Source organism: Dromaius novaehollandiae, chromosome 2, assembly GCF_036370855.1.
Source record: "Dromaius novaehollandiae isolate bDroNov1 chromosome 2, bDroNov1.hap1, whole genome shotgun sequence".
Taxonomy (NCBI): Eukaryota; Metazoa; Chordata; class Aves; order Casuariiformes; family Dromaiidae; genus Dromaius; species Dromaius novaehollandiae.
This window is the reverse complement of record NC_088099.1, coordinates 29,599,592-29,625,169: the sequence shown is the minus strand read 5'-3', so window position 1 is coordinate 29,625,169 and position 25,578 is coordinate 29,599,592. Positions and strand designations below refer to the sequence as shown.

Here is a 25,578-nt window from a genome sequence, read left to right as displayed (position 1 = left end):
AGTCTTATTTGTGTTGAGTTTAGTATTAAGCATTTTTCATAGGCTTGTACTTTTTGTGAGAAATAATTATGTCTATTTTTAAAAGCTCTCTAGAAACCAACACCGTTGTTAGTAGGTTATACTATTTGATGAGATACTCTCTTTAGTTTCTTTGTCTCATCTTCAGAATTTCTGTCCTCGGTATTTTACTGGACCTACAGATGAAGGTTAAATCCATCTTTCATAATTGTTTGTTGAACACAAGACCAATTATCCATTGATATAATTTATGGACGGTGAGTTTAGCTTTGTGTTAAAGTGGATGGACTCAATGAAAAGCAACTTTGTATCCAAAGAAAATAGTATTTTGTTAGCTAAACAGTCTATCAGGATTGTTTAATTTTGACACAGTTGCTACACTAAAATGGGGTGGTTGTTTTTAATCTAATCATGGGTAGTTTGCGGATTTGAGGCATTATTAACTGAATTACTTCTGTTAGTAAAATGATATTGGAACTAGATTATAATGAACTATCTGCAACTTTGTTGAACTAGTAACTTTTTATTAAAAGAGCATATATTTTAAACTACCCACTTAATGCTATTTGAACTGTTGCGAGGCAATGCTGCCCTCCCCTGGTATGCTGAGGAAGGTAGGAATCGTTATCCCCATCTGAACAAGTTCCAGGGCTTCATATGAAAGAGAAGTGGTGAAAATTGCTCTTAAAAGACCTTAAGGTGCTTTCTCTATTAAAAGACAAAAAAAGTGGACTGTACTTTTTTGCTGTGCTTTTATGTATGCATGGTGCAGACGTGGATGAGTGTATAAATAATATATAGGAATACACTACGAAGAGAACAAACTAAGAGCTGAGTGTAGTTTGGGTGGCAGTTTGGAAGGTGAATTGAAGACAGAATAAAGAGGTACCAGCAAGCTGCTGAAAGTCAGCAGGACCATGTAAGCTACCAACTGTGGTAACTTTTTGTTTAACAATTTAGTTTTGTCTTATACGTAATGTTTAGAGATTTAATGTTAATGATTACATGCTCAATTCTGCACAAGCAAAGTAAATGGGATTACGGCCAATAATTTGCTTATTTGGGAATAAGATGAGCTCTTGTGCAAATGAAGCTATAGCAGAACCATCATCATCTCTCAAGGGTTATTGATTACAAAGATACCACCTTAGGCTCAGGATGTCCCTCCATGGCAGATTCCTGAAAGCTGGGGAAGTATACCAAAGAAATATTGCTATTGCATGGTCTGTTCAACATCTGTTATTAACTAGTGCTGGAGACAGGATATTGGGGTAGGAGGTTCTTTAGTCTATCCTGGTATGGCTGGCCTCTATTAAATACGTGTGTTGCTATTTTTTATTTTTGTCTTGCTTCTGTGTCTCACTGTTAGGCAAGTTCACCATAGTCCAGGTAACAGAAAGAGTTGAGCCTTGTTTCAAGTGCAAGAATTTTAGTTCTAAAATCTGACTGCATTCAGCTTTCTTTTCTTTCTTTCTTTTTTAATAATATGAAAGATATAAAATATCCCTGTCTTTCTAGTTGAGATTTTATAATTGTTGGACAGCTTGCAAAACATCCTTTTCTCCCCTTGGCACATGACTTGGCTGCTGTTTTGTTTGCTCCGCACCCCTCTAAATCCATTGGAGATTGTTGAAACACTAGAGAAAACTGGAGAGAGTACATTAAAATCTCTGATGTATTTTATTCATATCCTACATGTGAACAGATTGCCAAATTCAGGCAAATCAGGAGGGAGTATTTTTTCCCAGACTGGTCTGCTAGGATTTGCTCGAGGGCTTTGCTTGAGTGTGGGTTCCCAACCTGCCTTACTCTCTTTCTGCAGCACATTACAGTGATTGCTAGTGATATTTTACTGCTCATCTTATGTTTATTATAAGGTTCTGGGAATTGTTTTATGCTTGTGGTGCCTGCCAGTCCACAGAGTGGGTGTTTTGTGGAGCATTTTGAACGAGACCCTGATTGCTCAGTCACCTATGACTGCGGCAGATGGGACCTGAAGATCCCAGTGGTCCTTTCCAGGCTTCTGTTTCCCAAGTGACTTTACTGACTGCAGAATAACAGTATTTACATTCATGGATGTAACCTGGCTAGTATTCAAGCAAGAATCACTATGATGTTTTTTTCCAGCTGGTTTATATGTCTAGAATGAGCACTCATTTCAAGAGCTAGCTGTGAAACCACTGCAGGTTTAGTTCCTTAACAGTTAAAGGTGAGCTAAATCAACACTCAGACATGTAATTTCATCTTTCTCTTTGTGATGTCCTGCCATAGCAAAAAGTTTTATTTTTTCTTCTTTTTTGTTGGCTTAGCATTCTGTCAGCATGGCATGCCAAATTGGCTCATCAAATAGTTATGTGAATGGCAGTGCTAGCACAAGGGAGGGAGCAAGTTTGTCTGCTGGAGTAAAGGGGAGGCTGGGATTACAGTGCTGATTTATATCAGCTTAAACTGATGTGGAATTGCACTCTCTCTTTAAAACAATGTTTGCTTGCCTTTTGTTTCATACTTCTGGTTGTTCTGTAAAGTAGCAGGTTGATGTCTTCTGTGGTATGCATCATCCCTACAAAACCCCTATAAAACACCGAAAGTGATGTCATTCTTTGAACTAGAATGAAAATACAAGGTATAAAACTGTGTTACAGTTACCTTTCTTCTCCATAACTTTTGCAGGTTTTAGGGCTGCTGGTGTGGACCCTGATTGCTGGAACAGAATACTTTCTATATCCAGCCTTTGGCTGGGTGATGTTTGTAGCTGTCTTTTACTGGGTTCTCACCGTCTTCTTTCTGATCATCTACATGACAATGACGTACACCAGGATTCCCCAGGTGCCATGGACCACAGTGGTAAATATGCCTAGTCTTTGTTGTTGCTACACTTTGGGGATTTTGCCGGGTGCTGAGAGAATAAAATATTGATGTATTCTACGACTGTAGTTAATCCACTGTACTGTTGGCTTTGGCAACCTTTTCCCTAATGACTGTTTCTGCATACCTCCAGTGTTTGACCTCTTTACTATCCAGACACTTTTTTAAACATTTCCTGTGGTATTCCACCATTTTGTTCATTGGTTGAACAAGTGACTTTATTTTTAATAATGTGCATGTGATTCATATTTATGCACAGTGTCTCCCCCCTTTTTTTCCTGTCTGTAGTGATTATATCCCACGAAGAATTTTGAGTCTGTTGCTGCCTCTGAGCTGACAGACTTGGCCCTATGGTTTAAACAGTAGAAATCTCTACTTGAGTCAACACCATGAATTGGAAATGGGATCCTGGATCTTAAACATGAGTTTTCCTCTGCTAGGGCAAAAGAAAAGGTAGTTCAGAGTTAGCAGCAGTCTTATGAGCTATATATGGCCTACTGTAAAAATGGTGCTGCAGATTATTAGTGTTATATATATGTAAAATATCTCCCATGTAATCCTTTGATATTAGCTCAAGACTTAATGAAAACTAGATAAACAACTAACTAAATTACAGAAAAATTTCATGGGCACCTGAAATTCAGGTCCAAGTTTTGTGGTTTGAATAATCCCTGCTAGCAATACCTCTCAACAGTTTATTTCTTACACGGTTGTTGTAACTGATGCTGGTTTTTAGGGAAATAAATCCTAAAAATCATTGTCACCTCAGTCAACATCTATTTGTGACCCATCCAAGAATTAGTACAAATCTGGCTTTGCATTTGCCTGATATAGAAGTTTGTTATTGTTCTGATAAAATATATTTGACTTCTGTGTTGCAAACAGCTGATTATCAGCTGTACTGTGTATGTGATTAAAACTGAATATGCTTTTTTTTCTTCTGTCTTCCTATTGGTTGCTGTAGCAAACTGTCAGCTATAGCAATTGCTAATAAAAACAACCAGGATTATGTTCAGATAGCTTCTCTGTTTTCAAGTTTCATGACCAGCAATTACCATTAAGTCTGTAACACTGTTACAGAAATGTTGGATTATTTCAATTACAGCAGTAATGTATCTGGGTACATTTAGAGGGGTTTTTTTTTTCATTGCATTTGATGTAAGTACATTCAAAGGGAAAACATCTTTGCATCCATTTGAATCCAGTTTTAGTCATTATAGCTCTTTTATTAATTTAACAATATTATCAGGCAACAGCTGCACATAAATGAGTTGCCCTTGATCTATGTGGTAGACAAGCTGGAATATTTGATATGTTTTTACTTGATACAGAGTGTACTTCTTGCTCTGAGTTAGAAAGGTATTGCAGATAAGATCACATAAATATAGGTCCAAAAGGCAGTTTCTCTATATACTAAAAGGTAATTTGAAGAGGAAATAAATTCAAAACAAAAGAGAGATGCTTGCATTCCAGCTTATTTTGCCCTAAGGTATTAGAAGAGCTGTTGGGAACAGCCTGTGAATTGGACTTCTGCCACTCTTGGCTGGCCAAGAGGAATGTTGGGTCTGCTTTCAGGGAGATGATGTTAATGTCTTCCTTCACAAGGGCAAGATGCGCACCTTCTGAGTCAGTGAGTTTACTCCAATCTCCCCACTGTTCTTCAAAGCATCCTGACTTTCAGTCTCTGCTAGTTGCTGCTCTGCCTCCTAAGGTGACAGTTAGTTCAACCTGTACTTATTTTATGCAGTATCCAAAATCCCAAGTTATCCGGACTTCTCTGTCGTAAATCCATTTTCTGCAAGTTAAGCACATTACCACATTTCTTAAGATGCAGTTACTTTACTGCAAATTAACCCAAAGGATGTGCTCCAAAACTGACTATCCTTCATAGTACAAGTTCTTTGCTAAAACAATCAATGGAAGCTTTTAAAATCTGGTAAATTTGAATTTAAGAAGCAGATGGTAATTTAGCATGAACCATTTGGTTTGAGTAGTATATTGGCAGTAAAGGCCCAATCAGCTTGCATTGCACTCCATCTTCCCCAACAGTGTTATTTCCCAAAGCAGCACTTCTCAAAAATTATGTTCCTTTTTCCTTTCTACATGAAAAGATATTGCAGGGATTTGTAGCTTTCCAGGGTAAATGACACTTTTTGGAATGGGAAACTTAAAAATAACAACAACAAATACTCTAGGCTATCAAATTTAAGGATTTGGAAATCATTGCTTTACAGAATTTCTCCGCAGTCTGCCAACTGTTGGCATCCTGTCTTAAAATTTATGTTTTCATAGTTTATTACTGTACTGCCCAGCTAAGACAAAGAGAGGTGAGATTTGTAAGTAGAAACAGTACTCTTTATTAAGATCAACTGTTGTAGGTGAGATGAAAACACTATCATAAGTATATAAATTGAACTTCAAATCCCAGACCTTGGGCTCCATCTGAATGGTGAGGGGCTGCCCACAGCACTCCGTGAAAACATGGGTAAAAGTGGCTTTTTTCCAAATGTCCTGAAGTTGCAAGGACTTAGGAATCACAGGAGACTGTGTGTGCCCTCCAACCTGTTCTGAATTTGGTCAGATATTGCATAGGCTGCTTGATTGGCTTTTCCCAGTGTACCTTTCACAAGAAGTACTTGGGACAGGCAGGGCAGCCTCCACCCAATATGCCTTTAGAGGCCTTTCTGCCCTCAGCCTGAGGTTTTGTGAATGGCAGCAGATGGTGGCTGTGTGTACATCAGTGGTTTGGCTTGAAGCACTACCAGTCTTAAAGCAAATCCTCCTATTGTCTCCATTTGTTTCACATTGGTTTGGGTCTTTAAGCAGTTTTGTTATAAGCAAACTAAATTATTTACAGAGGAAACTAAACCAAAGCTCCAGGGCTTGGCCTGTGGCAGCCTGCTGCATGTTAGTATTTCTTGGGATGAAGACAGAAAGGTCTGGGCAAGTAGATATTGAGGCCAGGCCACAGATAAGATGTGCACATATCCACGGTTTCCAAACAATACTGTGGGAGCCTTTTCAGCGAATGTAGCTGTCGCTGCCGTGGACTGTGTGCTGGATGGGAAGGTGGATCTCCCTCCCAGCTGGGAAGCCACAGGCTTGGATGACTTCATCCATGTCACCTACACATGTTATATGAGCAAATGGAGGATGGCCTCAGAGGCTCCCATCCCTACTTTGTCTGCAGAGACTTGCCCACCCCAAATTGATTTGCTCCTGACACATGGAGGAGGGAAACTCTGGGGCCCCCTTGGTGATAGCTGCTCTCTTGGGCATGGATATGAGCTCCTGAGATGATTGGGAGAGGATAGTGAAATGATGACATCAGCTGCTGAAAAGGTTGCCTACCTCTGTAAGTTTTGTGTCTGTTGATTGTCATCTTGTCTCCCAAGGAAAGCGTGGTCCCACTAGTCTGCATTCATCTCCCAGGTCCAAGACTCTGTCAAGCAAAGCAGCTGCAGCGGCCAGAACCCCAGGAAGATGTTTTGCCCCTCCATTTTGCCTGGGAAAACAAGGTACAGGATGACAGGCCCCAGTTTATTCAAGGTGTTCTCATGGCACTGCTGCTGCAGCTGCCAGATTTAGTCTGCCACTTCTCCCTTGCAGTGAAATGTTCAAACTTGGACCAGGATTGGGCAGCAAATATTGCAGTGACACTCAAAAATGCCACTAGGAGGAACAATAAGAAGGCTTTTTGCATGTGGCTTTCCTTCAGAAAGTGTTGAACTGCACATGTCATGGGAAAGTGCCGCAGTGGGCCAGACTCGGTCTGATCTGAAGTTAAGTCTGCCTGAACCAAGTGTCTTGGAGATAGATGTGAGGAGCTTCCACACCAACCACTTGAAGTGTTGATTTACACTGTAATTGCTGATGTGGATACAGCTGCTGTCACTGCCTTTTGAACTTCTCTTCTTGGGCTGCAACTCTTCTTTTTTTTTAGATTCTGTCAGAGCTGGTGACTGGTGAATTCAGTAATGAATAATTGATGTATATTCCTAGCATCCCCTGGATCACACCATGCAAGTTGATAAGTTGGAGCTGCATCAGTCTGGCTGCATTTGGAGACAACTGAGACAGCACAGTTAAGGACTATGATACTTGTGTGATGCTCTGGAGTGCAAACACAGGGCCAGAAGCTAAAGGGAGCAGATCATGTACAATAGTAGGACCTGGCTTGAATCAACAATTACCAATTCCTGCAATTGTAAATGTGTGCAAAATGTGTCTCAGGTATTCCCCTTAGACAGTGCATTAGTGCATTAAAAGGGTATTTTATGGCCAAACTCATATCCCTTGGACAAGTAGCAAGGTGGACTTTTTTTTTTTTTTTTTTTTTTTAAGTGTTAGACCTCCTGTAGTCGGGACTTTGAAGTAGCAAGGAACTAATTGCAAAGGATTATGATTACTTACTTTAAAAAAAGAAACTCATACCATTTTGTCTGTCTTTCCTCCTATCTGACCTGCCTGCTTCCTTCCTTTCCTGTTCTCTCTTGCATGCAAAACCAGAAAAAATGTTCTTGTTCATACTTTGTAGTGTTATGGGAGATCAATGTCTTTGTTTCTTTCTTAGTAATGAACATAGGTATCCTGAGGTGTAAGTGCTGCTAAAAAAAATATATATACATATATATATGAAAATGCAACATCTACCATGGCTCTTTTGACAACCCATGTAGTCTATTCAGACCATTTTCCTTGCTTTTATTTGTTTCTTTCTCCTCTCAAAAAAAGACAGAAAGGAAAGATACTAAATGGTGGAAGAAAACTAATTGAAAAAGTGACCCCCTGTTTATCTCCTTCAAAAATAAAAATGAAGTTTTGCAAGCTTTTTAACATTATTCTTTATGTGTGCACAAGTCATTCACTCTAACAGTGTATCATTGTATAGATTAGAAAGGTAATCAAATCACAGTTTGTTTCATTTTTTCATATAATGTTATATTCTCACTGCCAAACATTTAGATTGTGATAACCAAGCTCTGTCCTCATTTTCAGTTCTGGAAAACCACAGTACACTGGCTTTTAGACTCTTCTGGGTTCAGTGTCATGAAGAGAACAGAGTTTGTCTAAGAGGTGCTTTAATGTATTTGAGTGTTAAAACTAAGCAGTTAAATTTTAATTTTATAGATAAAGACTAGAAGGAAAGATCATTAGGAATCACATTGTATGTGTACATTATATTTCAGAGGACAATTTTGTCATGTTACAAAAGAAAATGGTAACATATGTATTTGCATATGAGTTGGTCATTTTGTTTTGTTTTGCAACAGGGTCTGTGTTTTAATGGAAGTGCCTTCATTTTGTACTTCATTGCTGCCATTGTAGATGCATCTGCAGTTACCAAAGAACTGGACAGTCACAATTACAACAGCTGGGCAGCTTCTTCAGTGAGTTCATTTTTTGTTTAAATTGGTTCTAGATCTAATAAAGGTATATCAAAAGAAGATTCACTAGAGGTGAGGATTGAAGTCCATGTGTTCTGGATTTTGAAAAGCTACAGACTGGTATAGAAGCTCATGCACAAAATCTACAGATAGGTGTAACTTGGTTCATAGTTCCTGGAGGTGACTAGTAGGTCTGAGTGCCTTCAGCCAGCACATGGCAGTCGCAGCAGAAGAGGCTGTAATATTTTGAAGATGATACTGCTTTCCCCTCCCCTGCCCCTGTTTATGGCTAGCTCTCTGGCAGGGGTTATAGCCAGGACATCAGAGTTAACAAATTGAGTGAGCACTGAATCACTTAAGTGCACTGAAATAACTTCAAAAGCCGTTTAAACTAACTCAGCTGACTTTATGCTGAAGCTGATAAGGTGCATTCACCTTTTTGTGAGCTGAAGCATGCACACAGCGCTTTCGGCAAGGTTCTGAAGTGCTGCTGCTGTTTCTGCAGTGGTCTCTCTGTTACAGCCCCTGCTTCTGATAATCTTTTCTCTGGGTTGGGTGGGTAGCAATGATGCAACTTCCAAGTGTTTTAAAGTGGATGCAAATCATTAATTAGTTTGACATATACTGCCTTCCTACTTAAATTTGGAGATCCAAGCCAGTCAGTTGATGTGGGTAAAAAAAAAAAAAAAACGCTTTTTTTTTTTTTTTAAGAGCCTTATCACTTACTGAGTCAGTGAAGACCTTCTCTAGCTAGTTAGGGGAGTTGCAGAAGAACTCTTTGCTTGTTGCAGCAACACTGTTCAAATTCATTTGTATAGAGTAACTCTGAATAACAGCTACTTTCTTGGCTGTTAGTGCATCTGCAGTTGTCCCCTCTGGCTTGTTCACAAGCCCTGTCTTTTGTCTGCAGCTTATTTTATATAGTGATGAACACAAAGACTTGAACACCTGCTCTGTCTTTGTCTTGGGATTGGATAACTGCATCCCTGTTGCTTCTGTGGCATTCTGGGTCTTCTCCTCTTGGCACTTCATAGCTATTGATCTATTACTCGGCCAGTGCTGTTGACAGGAGCTTGTTTGCTGCTAGATAAGCTTCCTTGCTGATTCAGATTTTATGCAAAATGCATGAAGGCTCAATATCTCCTGGGACATTTGGAATCTCTTCTAATACCTCCTAATATTATTTATCTAATGTGCTGTCTACATAAGCTCTATTAAATGTAGATTCTTGCTCTCTGAACCCATTATGGATTTTTATGTGTGTTTGTGAGAATTTAGCAAATCACTTTTTCCCCCAACGGGCATTCTCTGTTGGAAAAATTTTAGATAGAGCTTTATTTCATAAGAAACAAAATTCTTGGAAATTAGGAATGCTACATTTTCCTAGTGTAGTCATTTTACATCACTATCTACAGTTTTTGATGCTACAGATTAAGACTCACCAAGAGTCCTCTACTGGAGAACTTAGATTTACTGCCTGCGTACATGCTTAATAGTGCCTTGTTGTCAGCGCTGAAGTGCTTATCCAGACCAATGATGGTATATAAGCAAGTGATGTTATTAGAAGCATAGAACAATTTAGGCTGGAATGGACCTCCAAAGATCGTCTGGTCCACCCCCCCACTCAAAGCAGGGCTGACTTGTGTCACGCTGCTCAGGGCCTTGTCCAGTTGAGTTTTGAGTTTTTCCAAGAATGGATATTGCACAACCTGTCTGGGCCCCTACTTCAGTGTTTGGTTACTTTCACTGTAATGTATTTGTAATTTGTATTACATTTCATTGTAATGTCCCCCTAGTATTTAACTGGAATTTTCCTTTGTTATAACTTGTGTTTCTTCCCTCTTGTGCCATCCCTGCTCACCTTCAAGAAAAGTGGTGTCAACCCTATTTGCAGTGTCAGCTTTATTTTGTTCAGCTACCAGCACAAAACATTATGGTCTTATCATAAGCTATTTTGAACAACCTTCAGTGTTTAACAGGAACTTTACTGCTGGCACTGAACTGGACTTTATCAGTACAACTGAATTAGTTCACAGCTGTTCTTTTGTCTCTGTGTGCCTATGCTGCAAGGACTGTAGAAGCAACACCACTGATACTGTATAGTTTTTACAGACTTTAAATGTAAAATAAACCAAGTCTGCTATAGAAGGCTTGTTCTGTAACCAGTATCTAACAAAAAAGTAATATCTCAACATGGTTGCAGTCGCTATTGTCTGCGCTGAGGAAAACCTTTATTCATTAGCAGAGGCCCACTGGAATCAGTAATGTAATTGGTACTGCCATTTGAGCGCATGTTTAGGCCTGCATTTTGAATCCCAGTTTTCCCTGTAAACAAACCATTTGGATGCAAAGTGTGCCACACTGATGTATAGGTGGGCTTTTGGCAGTCCCTGGAGCACAGTAGCAGTGTGGGAGTATTGGCTTGAGCTGTCGCTGTCCCCTGGGCTCTCCCCTAGTCTTTACCAGCAAGGGATGTTACAAGCAGCAAGTGTAGGGCTGGTGGGTGCCTCTGCTGCAAGATCCACACTGAGGCAGTGTCACGTGGAGAGACAAGTTGAGATATGCCAGATTTTGGCTGCTTCTAGGCCCATACGTCTATGGATACATAAGCCCAATAACACAATGTTGAGTGTGATGGCCACACAAAGACTAGGATGTAAGAGAGTGCCATTTTAGTTTGCTATTTCTCCTCTTCCCAAATCCCATAATTAATTTTTCATAGAAATGAGGATGCTCTAAAATATTTTCTGATATTTTTTATTGTTGTTTTCCCTCTCTTTACAGTTCTTTGCCTTCGTGGTTACCTCCTGCTATGCTGGGAATACCTATTTTAGCTTTATATCGTGGCGATCACGAACTTTGCAGTAAATATTTTGTTAAAATGAGTTTTGTAGTATAAAATACCTTGAGGATTATACTCATGACAAAAGTGTGGAAGAGGGGTGAATTCGTCTTGGATATTTCTGTTAAAACTGACATAATGTATTTTAAGCTTAGATTAAAATGAGTATTTATAATACAATATCATCTTTAGTGACAGCTAACATAGTCTTTGTACTGTATTATAAAATTTCATACTATTTCTTTTAAAATTAACATGTTATTTTTCTAGACATTGTATAGATATTATGACTAAACCTTTAATAAACCTTACTTGGATGATGTGCCAATTTTGTAAATGCAACTTTTTAAGTGTTACAAGTATAGTTTTTGATACTGAATGCTACAAATCAACACTAAGATTGATATTGTCTAGTTACTATGTATAAAAGTGACATTGTGCAAAAAAATCCCCCAAGTTTCAAAATAAATAAATAATTGACCCAACTTTGCGTGTTTGGTAAGCAGGGAGTACAGGGGTGGGTCTTTTATTCTTCAGAGTGAAATACAAATTACTAAGAATTCTGATGATCCTCTCAGTTTGCACATCCTAATAGCCTCTTATAATCATGATTTTATTGTTGCAGGAAACATCTGCATGAGATTGCTTTTGGAACCTCTTAACGTAGGTTTGAGGTTCACTGAAAGAGTGTTGCCTCTGAAACACATTATCTTAACAGGGTTTTCAAATCCAGCAAGCTCCAAGGCATAAGTCTAGACTCCAGTCCTTTAATGCTCAGTGTTTAACGTACTGAAAATATCACAAAGCACCTACTAAAGGTAATACTTATTGTTTATCAGAGGTCTGGGGGTTTTTTGCCCTCAGATTAGGCCAATAATCTGTCCCAGTTCAAATTAGGATATTTAAATACTGTTAAATGATATAAAGGTTATATATAGAATTGTCAAAATACAGCGGCAGAAATGAAGAATTCCCTCTCTCCTTCCCTCTTTAATGGCATCATCTGTAAATTGTTAGTTTAACAAAGTTTTTAATTTGACTGTCATATTTAAATATCTTTGAATCAAGCAAAAGTATGACAGAGGATTATGACTTTCAAAACAAATACAAATTACCTAAGAAATCTTTTTCAGGAATTATCTGAAGAGTAAGACCATGATTTTTTCTTGCGATATTACTTGAAGTTTCTTCATTTAAAATTACTGGTAAATCCTTTGTGCCTGGATTAAGAGAATTTGGACTCTCTTCCAGTCTTCAAAAACTGAGTTTGACGAATATATTTAGTAATAAAGAAGTCTTACTGCTTCAAAAAACTTCTTTATTTCTTTGTGTAAGTAAATGGTGTGTGCCCTCCAGCTAGGAAGATTTATCAGCAGCCAGATAATTCTGTTCTTGATCACATTGTTTTGTTCTGGACTATCTGTTGGAGTCACAGGATTTCAATAAAAGGGAAGCCAAGATATTATTTAAATACCTATATTTGTCTGCAAATTGCATCTGGCTTGCACAACAAAGGTCAGGCTGACTGCTGCTTGCTAAAATTATCCAGTTCTGGGAATGAAGAAGGGCTACCAACTATGCATCTTATCTACACAGATAAAACGTGTCATTAAATCCCATATGCTCTTTTCCATTGCTGGAAAAAAATCAAAGGCATAAAAATCCAAACGTCAACTGATAAAATGTGACTGGAAACATAACCAGATTTAAAATCTCACCAGTGATTTCCCATCAATAAAAATACCTGAGTAGTAATAGAAATTCTGTCTGATATTTGGACGTGCACACCTAAGCCCAAAGAATGTGACTGTTTGCATAAATGTTTCATGATTTTGTGGTAACTGTGATGGTCTGGTCTAAGCTCATAAACAAGACAACATTTTATAACCAAACAGCCACTACATGTTGGAATACACCCATTAATGAAGGGCAGAAACACACTATTACCATCTAGAGAATGCTTCTGGCAAACTACCTCATCTCTGAGTTTTTGGCCCTGATCCTCAAGGGAAGAAATACAGATCACAGGAAGAAATGCAGAATGTCTTCCAAAAGCAAATTTGAGAGCTAGAATATATAATTCTGCTGAATTTTTAAAGTATGTACTATGCAGAGATTGGTTTTTATGGTACTTCCCTCACTACCTTGATCTTGCTTTGTTTCATAAACTATAACTTTACCTGCCTTTACTCATCCTATTACCCATGCTTTTACTAACATTTCTCACCTATTCCCCAGGTAACAACTGTCTATTTTTCAGGTGATCTGAATAGCTAGTTAAAATTGGAGCAATTAGTGCAAGGTGAGAATTACTTTTGAAGTTTGCTGCTTCTGTTTCAAGCCTGAAGAAAGGCATATGCACCCAGAAGGTTATCTGTTTCTTCTAGTTGTATTAGTTTAGTAAAAATGCTGACTTGCAAACTATGACCTGTGCTTTTGTATATTCTAACACTGATAAGAAGATAAGCTAGCCATGCATTATCATATAACAATTAAAACAAGATTTTATGGCTTAGGCATTTCTTTGTATTTATAAGACAGAAATAAACCTTATTTAAAAGAACTGTTAAGTGATGAAATCATTAGGTAAATCCTTAATATAGATATTTAGAAGAATAAAAAAGATTTTTAATCAGCTTGCAAAATTAAAGTATTTGACGTTATAAATTACTTGCTTCAGACAAACAGTGTCTCTGAAAAATCCAAGTCACCCATATTTACCCATGTGACATGCTAGGATGGTAAGGATACTTCATGTCAATTTATGGTGATCAGTTTTCTGTTATAAAGAGTTGTCAATACCTCTTATCATCATACCTAGTGCACTTACCAAGATGCAAGTAAACAGTGGAATAATTATAATCAGAGCTTCAAATTCAGCAGTGTTTTAGATGTTGAGTTTGTGCCAGTGTTTTGTGGAAGGTGCCTGTATTTCTGTGAGTACAAAATACCACTATTATTCTACTTGTTTTAATGTAAAGGTGTTTGTTTCACTGAGGCTGAATTCACATCATAGAGCCCCAGTCATATATGCACTTTCATGAGAAATTAAGAACTAAACAAGCTGAATCAGTAAGAAAAGAACATTTCTTAATAGGAAGTGCAGAAGTTACTAGAACCTTCCTCCACAGGGCTTGCAAGAAACCCTTATATGTGTATACATGTTTCTGAACTTGAACAGTAGGGAGAAGTAGAAGATAAAAGAAGAAGCTAGCATTTCTCTTGTGCAGATTAGCAATGTTGTAGCTTTGATGTCTAATGAGATAAAATTTGGTGGGAGAGGTAATATCTTTTATTACAACTACAAAATTTGGTGGGAGAGGTAATATCTTTTGTTACAACTACTAGCTGGCCTAATAAAAGCCAAAGTGTATCTACTACTCGGTTTAATACAGGCTGTTGCCTACAGGTACAAACCCTGTCTTTTTCCATAAATTACTTATGCTAGCCCTTTATCTGTGGTGGAGACATACTTCAGTTATCTTTCTTCCCTCCTAAGACAATCTGAGTAGCTCAAGGAGATATTTTGATACCTAAATTAGATATGAGAAGAATGCATATCCTAACTGCAGAACAAAAGAAATAAGAAGATGGAGTTGCTCTTCCAATGGACGTAATGGCGATGTATGACCAGCTCAGAGGTCACCTATTACTTTGCTTGTCTGTGAGCTGTTTTTTTCAAAACCAGATGAAATGTTACTGTGGACCAGATAGCCAGTGTTTTCAGAAAGCAAAGCAAGAAGTTATTTTTAAACTTGAGGAAATATATAGCTTCCTTTGCTGAGTTTTGTTAGTGTCTCTGCATGATTTAATTCGAGCTGTGGCTGAGGCATTTGGACACGCATTACACTTCTGCCTGTTGTTGCCCGTTTAACACAAGCATTTATCATTCATGGGATCATGAATCGGGAGGCGTGGGTTGCTGTTTTTTCGGCAAGAATTAAGTTTTGTGGAGGAAGATGCTTTTTGCAGCTGCACTTATGAAGCACGAGAGCATCTCCCCTGTCAAAGCATCGCCTACGAAGCAAGCTCAAGAGCCTTGCATCGCTCGAGTAAAACTACCGCTGTGCGTGGTGGCCGCTCCCTCGCGGCCCTCACCTCCGGGGACCCTAAAACGTATAACGCAGCATCCCGCGCCCTGCTCGAAAACGTTTGCCTCGACCTCTGCTTTCACGTAGCCACGCTGCAGAGGGGAGAGGACAGGCGTCCCCGCCGTTGCTGCCAGTTGGCAAAGATGGGGACGAACTCCGGGCCGCGGGGGCCAGGTTTCGCCGGAGGGGCCCCCGGCGGCGCAAGGGGCGGGCAAGGCCGGGGCGGGCTCTGCCCCGGCCCGGGGGGGCCACGCGGCCGCGCTTCGCCCCCGCGCCTCTCCCGGCCCCTGCCCCGCGGCCGCGCCAGCCAGCGAGGGCGGGCGGGCGCCGCGCTCCGCCCTGCCCGGCCGCAGCCCCGGGGCGCCGCCCGCCCCTCGCCTCCGCGGGGCCGTGCCGTGCCGTGCCGTGCCGTGCCGTGCCGTCCCGCGCCGGGCAGGGCAGGGCAGGGCAGGGCAGGGCAGCGCGGGAGGCAGCGGGGCGCCATGTCGCACGGGGCGCGCGTGATCCGCACCGGGGCCAGCAGCGGGGGGCCGCCGCCCGCCGCCGCCTCGCAGGGCGCGGACGCGGAGCTCATGGACGGCGCCTATTTCCGCTCCTGCGCCGGCATGCTGAAGGTGGCCCAGATGGTAAGCGGCGAGCGGGGCGGCGAGCGGGGCTGCGGGGGCGGCGGAGCCCTCCCGGCGCCCGCGGAGCCAGCGTGGGGAGCGGTGGCTCCCGCCGCGGCCTCGGAACCGTTGGGACCGTTGGCCCGCGCGGGGCGTTTCAGTAACTCTGGCGGGCTGTTCCCCCCTCCCCTCCGGCAAACGAGTCGTTAAGGCGTTGCCGGGGGGTCGCAGGGGTCGCGGTTCAGTAGTGTTTTTGGCGGCTGTTTTCACTCTTCAGCTCCTGCAGCTCTCTGGCAGGAGAAAAAGTCCCCATTTCTGTTGCAAAACTAAATACACCGTCTGTCAAAAACAGCCTTTGCTTTTTCGCCAAGCAGCTGTGCAGATTTCTGTTCAGATGGATGTAGATGAGCCTAGAATAATGCTATTTATGTGAAGCGCTGAATGGTACTAGCATAGTAATGATCATTACAGGTAATTGTGCTATTAACGACCTTTTACCATTAATAATAATTAAAACATGACAACATGAAGGCATTAGGTATTCCACATAGTAGTGATGGTGGAATACCTCATTCTTCAGCCCGAATGAGTTTTCAGGAGAAAATGTGGCCAGCTGCTAGCACAGACCGTGGGATAGCCAAGCCTGGCTGTGGTGGCTGGACCGCTAGTCCGGCTGGCTACATGTCTTCTGCGACGGGGACCTCCAGGCATCACCCCAGCACCCCGGGGCAGGGTCTGGGAGAAGTAGGGCTGCAAAGCACAAACTGGGGGGAAAAAAATCGACAGTGGAGCGCCACCAGGATTGGGGCTGGTGCCTTAATTTGGCTCAGCACAGGAAACTTCGCTCAATCCAGATGCAGAAGGGATTAACAGATGGATACCTTTTTCTAGTTTCTGTGGTGCATGGCTATTCTTAGCCCGTGGAGTGATATATCAGCTTCATTCCAGTAATGGCAGCAAATAATGACAGATGCCTAGGAAAGAGTATGGAAGACAACACACAGAGATACCTCCTCACAATATATTCTCATCCTGCAAAAACTTGTAGCTCAGTGACTTTCTGAGCTGGAAAAGTTGCCTTCATGTTTGCTGGCCCTCAGTATCTTTCCTTCCTGCATGTATTTGTCTAGTCATTTTTTGAACCTGTGTAAATTATTAAGATGCACAGAAGTCCTAAATTGCAATTAAAAACTAGGAATCATTTTGTTCCAAGTTACACTGAAGTAATATCAAATCCTAAAGTTCCTATTTAAAAGCCACCTACTTTCTTCCAGTCCGTTAATACCATGTAGCTTCATGCATCAGCTGCCTTTAGAAATGAGACTCTGTAGCAAGAGATGTAACTGAAAGTGACTGGGCATGGCTACCTGCACCAGCTGAGCATTTGTACTGTGCTGGTGCGATCCCCGAGCTGTCTCTCACTATGAGTGCCGTTCTGTGGCAGTGACAACCGTTGTCTGGTGCATGCTCTTTGGTTGGGCTGTTCCCAAACCATCATTTGTATCTGGAGTAGCTTTCCAAAGGACAAAATAACAAGAATCATGACATTCTCTTGAGCATGTGTCTACATTGCAAATGAACCTATAGTTCTAAAACCGTAGACTTTAGATTGTGCTTTGCTGAGTAGCTAAAAGTATGTTTGTCATTTCCTTTTCACTACCGTGGAAAGAACAATTCCTTTTATGGGCTAGAAATATCTGCTCCTTTCTGAAGTCCATCCTGCCATGTTTTCACTATCGCTATTACATGTGGCTCTTAAACCTGGCACAGGCATGCTTATTTGTGCTGATGTTTTAGTTTTGTTGCACACGTGTGTGTGCACATACTTTTCATGTCATAACTTTATCAATGCTTTTCAATGTCAGGTTAATCAGAATTAAAGCTAGTAGTTGTTTGCAATGACTTTAACATAAGTTAAAAGAACTTACTAAGTTGCTATCAGCACTGTTTCAGCTTCACCTTCCTAAGTTTTTCTTCTTTCTAGTTTGCCTGTAAGTAACATTGGTATGAATGCATTCAGCTATCCCTGGAGCTTTGGGCAGATAACTCTCTTCTGATGTGACGTCAGGATACTGATACTGTCGTCTTCTGAAATAAACTTGGAATTTTCTTAGGAAATTATGCAGCAGTGTGTAGAAATAACCAGGATAGCATAGTTCTAGATGAACTGCACCCAGTCAAATATGGTGAGGTAAATACCTTCGTAATTCTCCTTTATTTCTTTCAGAGAGCATTTCCACTCAATCCATGGGTCCATTTGTATTAGCAAGTAATTCTTCTTGTAGGAAATGTTGGCAGGATCTGTGCTTATAAAGAATGTTTTATTGTAAATCTGGAAATGTTCCTGTATTAGTGTTAATGTGACTGGTAGGCCCGCAGTCTAATTAGGAAGGGAAACCGTTATGTTGACACAGGACAAAGGTAAGGTCTTTGGGGACAGACATATATCCCATTTCATTGCTCTCTAGGCTTCTGAAAGGTCATGGTTTTGAAAAGGGAATATTACTATTCCTAATTTCTTGTTTGTCTTCAATCCCTTTTACCAGGAAGCAAATTCTTTGAGAAAGAACAACAAAGAGTCATTATCTCATCATTTCTAGTAACGTTACAGGCTGTTTGCAGTGCTTGCAAGCTAGAAAGTTTAATTTCTATAAATTGATTGTATATATGTGTGTATGAAATAATTCTAATAGATAATATCAATATGCTATGGAAATTATACCAAGGAAATAGAAGAAAATGTCACAGCTGTTCTTCTGTTAGAAAGATCTTAACACAAGGACTAAAGTTCAGCAGTCTCTGGTAAGATGAAGAGGTTGTCTGGAAATATCTGATGATAACTGAATTGATGCTAGTGTCTACTTGTAACAAAAGTGCTTTCTCTTCAAATTCTTCTGAGTGTTTCAAAAGCTTGTGGTTGGCAGTAGTGCCTAACATAGACTGAAATAAGGAAGTACAAAATGTGTTTCTTGCCTATAAGGCTACGGAAATTCCTTTACTTTGCTGCTATAGGATTTCTTTAACGTTGCAGAAGAATTACACCTTTGAAAAGGCCGTGCATTTTATGCATTGAGTTCCTGGCTTTCTAATTCTTGGAGATGTTTAATAAATATTCTGGAAATAAAAGGGAGGGGAAAACATTTCTGTCGCTTGTGTATTTTACATAGCAATAAGACAGTTTGGAAGATGTTTTTCATGCATGTGTCTTTAGAAGACAGCAGACAAGTAAAATACTGAGTCTTACAAATGTTAGCAGGGCCTCCATTTTCAAAGTCCAGTTTCTGAGTTGGCACTATGGTTTTAACAGGAAGTTATCAAGTGTCTTCGACATTAAACCCACTGATATAACTTGGTGATGATGAATATAGCTGGCTTTTTTTCCTTTTTTTCATTTTGGTATTTGCAGTTTTGCAGAGATCTTTTATATTCATGGTGTTATATACAGGATCCAATTGTGGTCCCATGGTCCTATAGCAGCAGTGCATTAGGTAAGTCTGTGGATGTGTGCGTATGTGTGTATAATGCACATACACTAGAGAAGCTGGATAACCTGAAATTGAGCCAGCTTGGCAAAATTGCCATGTGTGGCAGTCTTCAGTATCGCACACTAACTGTGCTGATTTGTTCAAAGCATGTCTGCTCTGTGTCCGTGCTGCTGCTGACTTGTTTTATTGTAAGACTTTCTAGGTACTTGTGTTACTTAGCTTGGCATGTTCTCAGTAGATGGGTTCTTGGTAGCCTTTCAAGATCTCTTGTGGCCTTAGGGACAGCAATATGAATGTGTGTCCATGTTGTCGCCAAGATGACTGAGATGGTGGTGTTTATAGATTTAAACAAGTCTGATTCAGCTGAATTTAATATGGAGCCCTTGTGTGCCTTTTGCGTTCTTGCAACCAATGTCTGGAGGATGCCACATTGTGTTGGAGTAGGTCTCGCTTTCGGTCCTGTCTCCTTGTCAGTGGAGCCTATATAGGTACAACACCATCTTAGGCAGAGGTTTCTTCAGTTGTTTTTGGCCCGTGGAAACAACCATCTTTGTATCGCCTTACCAAAGTCTCCAATGCAAAGATGTACCAGAGTGTGACCAACACAGACTGAAGAGAGAAAAAACATGTTCAGAGCTTGTGTGCACAGGGAGAGCATTTGTGGCACAGTACGTGCGGGGCTTTCAGACTTCCCAAACTGAGGATGACTCTGTTCCTTGCTTCTGGACTCTGAGAGGCACAAAGGTGGCCCATGGCCTTTTTTGCTTTTCTTTCCCCTGCTTCAGGCTGGCCCACACTAACTTGGGCCACAGTGTGGACCGAAAGCTATTGTTCCCACAATACTGCTATTGTTGCTGAACAAATGATAGTCCTGGCACAGTAAGCACAGCTTCAGCTTATAAAGTGTTAAAAACAGTGCTGATACTTTCAGCTCAGTCTGAATCAGGAAAGAGAGCAATGTTTACTAGGTAGAAGAGAAGAAAATCGCAATTACTGTCTCAAGATTGGTGAAAAATTTTACAAATGATAGCAGGGTAAAAAAGAATAAAACCAATGGAAGTTGACTTAACAACATCATTTTTAACTTGATAGAGATGCTAAGGCAATAGCTAAAGATAAAGCTTTCCTGCTGAGTATATATTTCATTTTCAAGTTGTGTCTTGACAAAAGCAATTACATTCTTGATGTCTGAATGGCAAATAAGGCAGTCTTTAGTTGTAATGTGAGTAACTTAGACATGAGCCGAAACTTTTCTGGGTTATTCCTATACTAATGTACATTCAAATAATGCTGTTCAAAAGAATATTAAGATGTCAAACACTGAAAGCTAGAAAATGTTGGTAGTTAAGTTGCTGGAGCCAAGATCAACTTCTGAATCTGTTGGATGAGATTAACCATGTTTACTGGGGACCTACATTCAGAAGATATTAAAATATGAAAAGAAAACACAACCTGTTACTGGAAGAAAAAAATCCTGATCCAAACCATTGATAAAGGAAAAGGCGATTCACAAAAATAAACATTGCTGTCTGGAACAACTTGAGAGCTACTCAATCTTTTATCTTGACTTTAAGCCTGAAATGCCTTTCCATCCATGGAGGAGATTCAAATAAATCATCTAATTCTTTGCAGCAGTGTGTCGGTGACTGTATGGTTTTGTCACACAGCAAATAATGCTGTTCAGTCAGAAGAAAGAAATTCTGAGGGTATACAGAGATGTTGCAACTCTAAGCTTATCTCTTGGGCCTATATAGACAGTATTTTCCCTTACTATCACTCTGTCTGTAGTTCTTCCAAGGGAAAATAATGACCAGAAGTAACAAGCTTGCCTGAAAGTTGCCAGGTTATAACCTACAAAGCTTAGATACAAACAGTTCTGTGTTGCGCTTGACTTTTCATCTCACTGATAACAGAAAACATGAAAAATGATGCCTGTTGTAGCCATCAGCAAAGTCATGATGTATTATACAAAAAGTCTTATTTTGAGGCATGCAGGAGGTAGAAATTTCACATTTGCAAAGAAGATAATAATTTAGGGAAACCAATCCAAAAATTGACGAGTATCTTCGGTCTGCAACTGTGTGACAAACTGTTGTCTAAGCAATAAGAAATGAGGCTTTGCTTTTTAGCAGCAAAGTTATTCTTTCAGGCCAAGGTGAAAGCTATATGTTGTAGCTGCTAATTGCTTCCCTTGTTCTGCTAGAAGCTGCTGCAATGAGGGGACCTTCCTTGGCATGCTGGTCAGAGAGAGAAAAATGTTTCACTAAAGTCTAAGATGGCTCCGAATTAAGCAGGAGTGCTTCAGTGAGGAATGATCACTCCTGGTAATTAAAACCAGTAGGTCTGGGAAGTCCTGTTGTTATTTCCACTTTGATCATTGAAACCCACTGACTTGGCCAGCTCTGTTTTTTCCATGCCTCTGCTCTGCCTGGTCACTTTGCAATTTCTGTCCAGGGATTTGCATGTGAGCTGGGAGCAAACAGTGTGCTCCCTGTCTTAACCGAGGAGTGCTTGATGGTAGGTTGGCAAGGCCACAGTTTGATGACTTAAAACTTCAGAGGCAGCACCAATTTAAGGTATTTTCCTTTTCTGTCCCACCTATGTGCTTCCTCTCAGCTGTGGTGATGCAGCTGTTTGTAAGGTTACACAGTAAACCAAACAGGGAACTGATGTAGCTTTGCCTCACCTCTTTTTTTTTTTTTTTTTTTCTTCTTTCCCTGAGATGTTTTTAGGGTACAGTGCAGCCATACAGGCTGTTGTCAGCAAGAGCAAGTGGCTGCGGTAAAAGGGCAGGGGCCACATAAGCCTGATTTGGCTCTGTGTGCTTCAAACCACAAGCTAAGAATTTAGTCCCTTTTCTTTCTTGGGCAGGGGAAAATTTTATTCTTTCTGTTTAATTTCTGTCTCTTTTAGCAAAGAAGAAACTAATAATTATTCTGATATTTAAACTACTCTAGAGGGCTAAGAATCAACTCCAATACATTTTGTAAAAGGGCAGTAGCACTCTTTGTAAGATACTCATAAATCTCATAAATGTGTCTGTGAATGTTTTATTTGTAGCCCAGAACAGGCTTCCTATGAGAGTGAAGTCGGAGCTACCTTGCATTGCTCATTTGACCCATCCTTTAGGGTTTGTTGCAATACGCTCATTAGCAACCTTACTGCATTTATGTAGAGAGGTGACTGAACGACGGCTAGCAAGTATATTTTCCAAAACCAAAAAAAGGAAATGAAGCCTAGAAATTTACCACATCACCTGAGACATATGTTTAGTATGCTTGAAAGAGCAGAGTGATGCATTATCAATGGTTTCCTGGCACATTAGTTTTACAGGAAGTTAGATTTGCAAATGCCATTTAAAAATCTTGATTGTGTGTACATGGTGTCTGTGGATGATAGAATATGGCAAGAAGCAGGGATTCTTACTGCCCTGTGGCTTTCCTTTGAGAAGTGCAGGTGCTGTCCATTCCCTCTCTTCACTTTCCTTGAAGATAGTTTTCCTTTGAAAATCCTCCCCTGCCACAGAGAAATTGAAACCAGGGGATGAGTCCTTTGAAAGTGTGGTCTTTCAGCAGCTTGGATGCTGTAAACAATAAAACAGATCTTGTGAAGCAGATCCTTTGCAGTGTTCCATGGCTGCAGATCTTGGAACAAGCTCTCATGTCTCATCATGACCCAGTAAAGCTACGGACATATCTCGGTGAGGGCAGTGTACCTGAGAATGAGCCTTGGTTATGTAACTGCTTCACATTACCTGTGTGAAGTACTATCGTCCCCAAAAGCCAGACAGTGTTTGCTTACTATGAGTAAGTGTTTCCTCTGCCTCGTCCCTGGGGAGTTCCTGTGAGGTCTTCACTCAGTGTTGTGGCTGGGTGCCTCCTCCGTGCTGTTGTCACGGCATGTGCTCTGTGGCATTGTCCTCCTATTTTGTGGTGAGATGTAAAGTGCACAGTAGCCAGAAGCTGCTACCTTCTGTACACAGAGATCAAACTCTAAAATTGCCATGTTTTCCATTGCACTGTCCTGTAATCTTCCTCTTTTTTGTGTAACTTCAGATTCTTAAGGGATTGTTAAAGCTGAAACAACTCCCTGCACTGTGATGGTGGTAATTTGACGAATGTAATGGTGAGTACAGATATGTCTGACTTGTCAAAGGCAGGTGACTGCAGCTTTCAAAGCCAAAGCAAATTTGGCTGCTGTTCTTGCAACACTAGCAGTGGCTGCTACATTTATGGCTTCCTGTCTCCTGCTGACAGCTTGACTTCAGGAAAATGGAAATGCGACAATGACAAGACTGAGAAGCTGCTTCAAGAGGGACTTTTCTTATAACATTCTCATTCTGCGTCGTGTCGTTTCTGGGCTCCAGAAACATGCATTGACTGCTGGGGGAGAAGTATGCTGTTAACCTGAAATGACCAGCAGCAGTTGCAGAACTACAGAAAAATTTAGCAAATTTTCCTGGAAGTCTGTAATCAAGCTTACTCCAGAACTGGGAAGGCCGCTTTAAAAGCTCTCTCATTTATGTGGGAAATCCAGAATTCCCAGTTGCTGTTTGTCACCTGCTGGCTAATAGAGCCTGTAGACTGCCAGAGGGAAGCTCCTAGTAGACTTGGGAGTGCTGTCTCAGCGTGTTCGTAAGGCCTGCCAGTCTCCAGGCGGTCACTGAAAGCTGTCAGTTCAACCAGTACCGCTGGGGAATCTCATCTGTTTTCATTTTCCGCCTCATTTATTGCCCCTAATTTCTGCTCTGGCTCCTTGCCAAATATCAGTGTTTGCACATAGAAAAGGTGATTCTTTTGTGCACTAAGGCACAGTGTAACCCATCAGCCCAGGTTCGCTAGTGACAATGCTGGTTGATCTGGAAATTGCCATGATGTTTGGGATTGCATTGTTGGGAACTGTCACCTGTTTTCCCTGATGAAAAGCATGCCATGCCAGCACAGCTAACAACTTAGACTTCCATGATGTAAACAGTCTTCCTTTTATCTGAGAAAACCTTGCTTAAGGCTCTGTTGCCGTGGCTAACAAAGCCTTTGCTGGAGATGACAGGTAGGAACTTTTCAACTGCTGTCTATGCGATTGCCAGATGACAGCATGGTGTTCTCTGGGGCAGGGAAGAGTAGATGGCAGGTGTTAACTGAAGATTTGGATCAGTCAAGCGATGAATGCCTCAGACAGTGAGAATAGGTTGTGTTGTGAGCAGCATCTGTAAGGGCAAGTGATGAGCAGATTGCTTGCTGAGGGTTTGGAGGCATAGGCACTGAGACTTTCGTGAGCTGTTTGCAAGGTATTCTTTGTCTCAGTAACAACTTTGAGGAAGATAAGATGCCTTTTTTGTGCCTCTAGTTTGATAGACTACTAGCATGCTTGCTGCCATGAGATACTGTTTTTGTATTATATGTTCCTATTTGAGTTTTAAGTAGCCATCTGCTGTTAGATGTGTATTGGATATCCAGGTGAAGGGAGAAACTCCACAGAGTTTGTTGTGCAGGGCTTGTGGGTGTTTGTTAATTATAAACATTATATACCTTGGGCTGCAAGCACGTAGCCAGTCTGAGGACTTGGTTGGCCAGCCAACCTGGGCTCCTTCTTTGTAGGTGGTATTGCCATGCATGGTTGGTAAATCTTATTTTGGACAGCCTTAAATTTTGTGTAGAAGAGCACTATGGCTAACAGGTGAGGATCAAGCTCTTTCTATATTGTATATAACTTAAAATATGGGACTTATATTGCTTGCCCTTTAAAAAGCCAATAAAATATCCCAAGCAATGTATGCTGAGAATGCTTCAGAGTAGGGGTTCAGAGGTGCTTTGCTCCTGCAAGGAGCTCTTCTTCCCAGCAGACAAGGAGGATGTATGGCAGGCGAGATAGGCTATCTCCTGCCCCCTGTGCAGACTCCTTCTCCAGACCCAGGGTTGGTGAATTTTGTTGCTGCTCTGCATCAACAGCTGCAAAGGATGAAGTTCTCCAGGAATATTTATATCCCTTGTGTGTCTTTTTATCTCCATGGCATGTATATTCCTCTAGGTTATTGTTGGTTTGCCTTCTGGATGAAGAGACACTTTTCCGCCAGTCCTTAAGAGAGCTCAAACCTTTTAGCTTCTCTCAACACCCTTTTTTGTTGGCCTGCTGCTCTTTTCTTCCAGTCCTGTACCTTCTCCTGTCTCAGAAACATCTTTGGCACTGAGGCAGTCTTTCTCCGTTCACACAAACCTCCCACACTTGTGAGCTGTCTCTTCTTGTCATTCCATCTGTATTTGTCTGTCTCAGGTTTACCAGACAAGG

At 40.9% G+C, this 25,578-nt stretch overlaps 1 protein-coding gene across 2 annotated transcripts in view; it reads left to right on the top strand.

Moving 5' to 3' along the window:
* CMTM8 (CKLF like MARVEL transmembrane domain containing 8) overlaps positions 1 to 25,578 on the top strand; it is a 69,405-nt gene that overhangs the window by 26,348 nt on the left and 17,479 nt on the right. The window contains exons 2-4 of one of the 2 annotated variants that reach the window (XM_064506131.1): positions 2,689 to 2,862; positions 6,279 to 6,401; positions 8,157 to 8,273. In XM_064506131.1, the coding sequence (XP_064362201.1) occupies positions 2,689 to 2,862; positions 6,279 to 6,401; positions 8,157 to 8,273 (414 nt within the window). The remainder of the gene's footprint in view (positions 1 to 2,688; positions 2,863 to 6,278; positions 6,402 to 8,156; positions 8,274 to 25,578) is intronic. The other variant, XM_064506133.1, reaches the window with a different exon arrangement.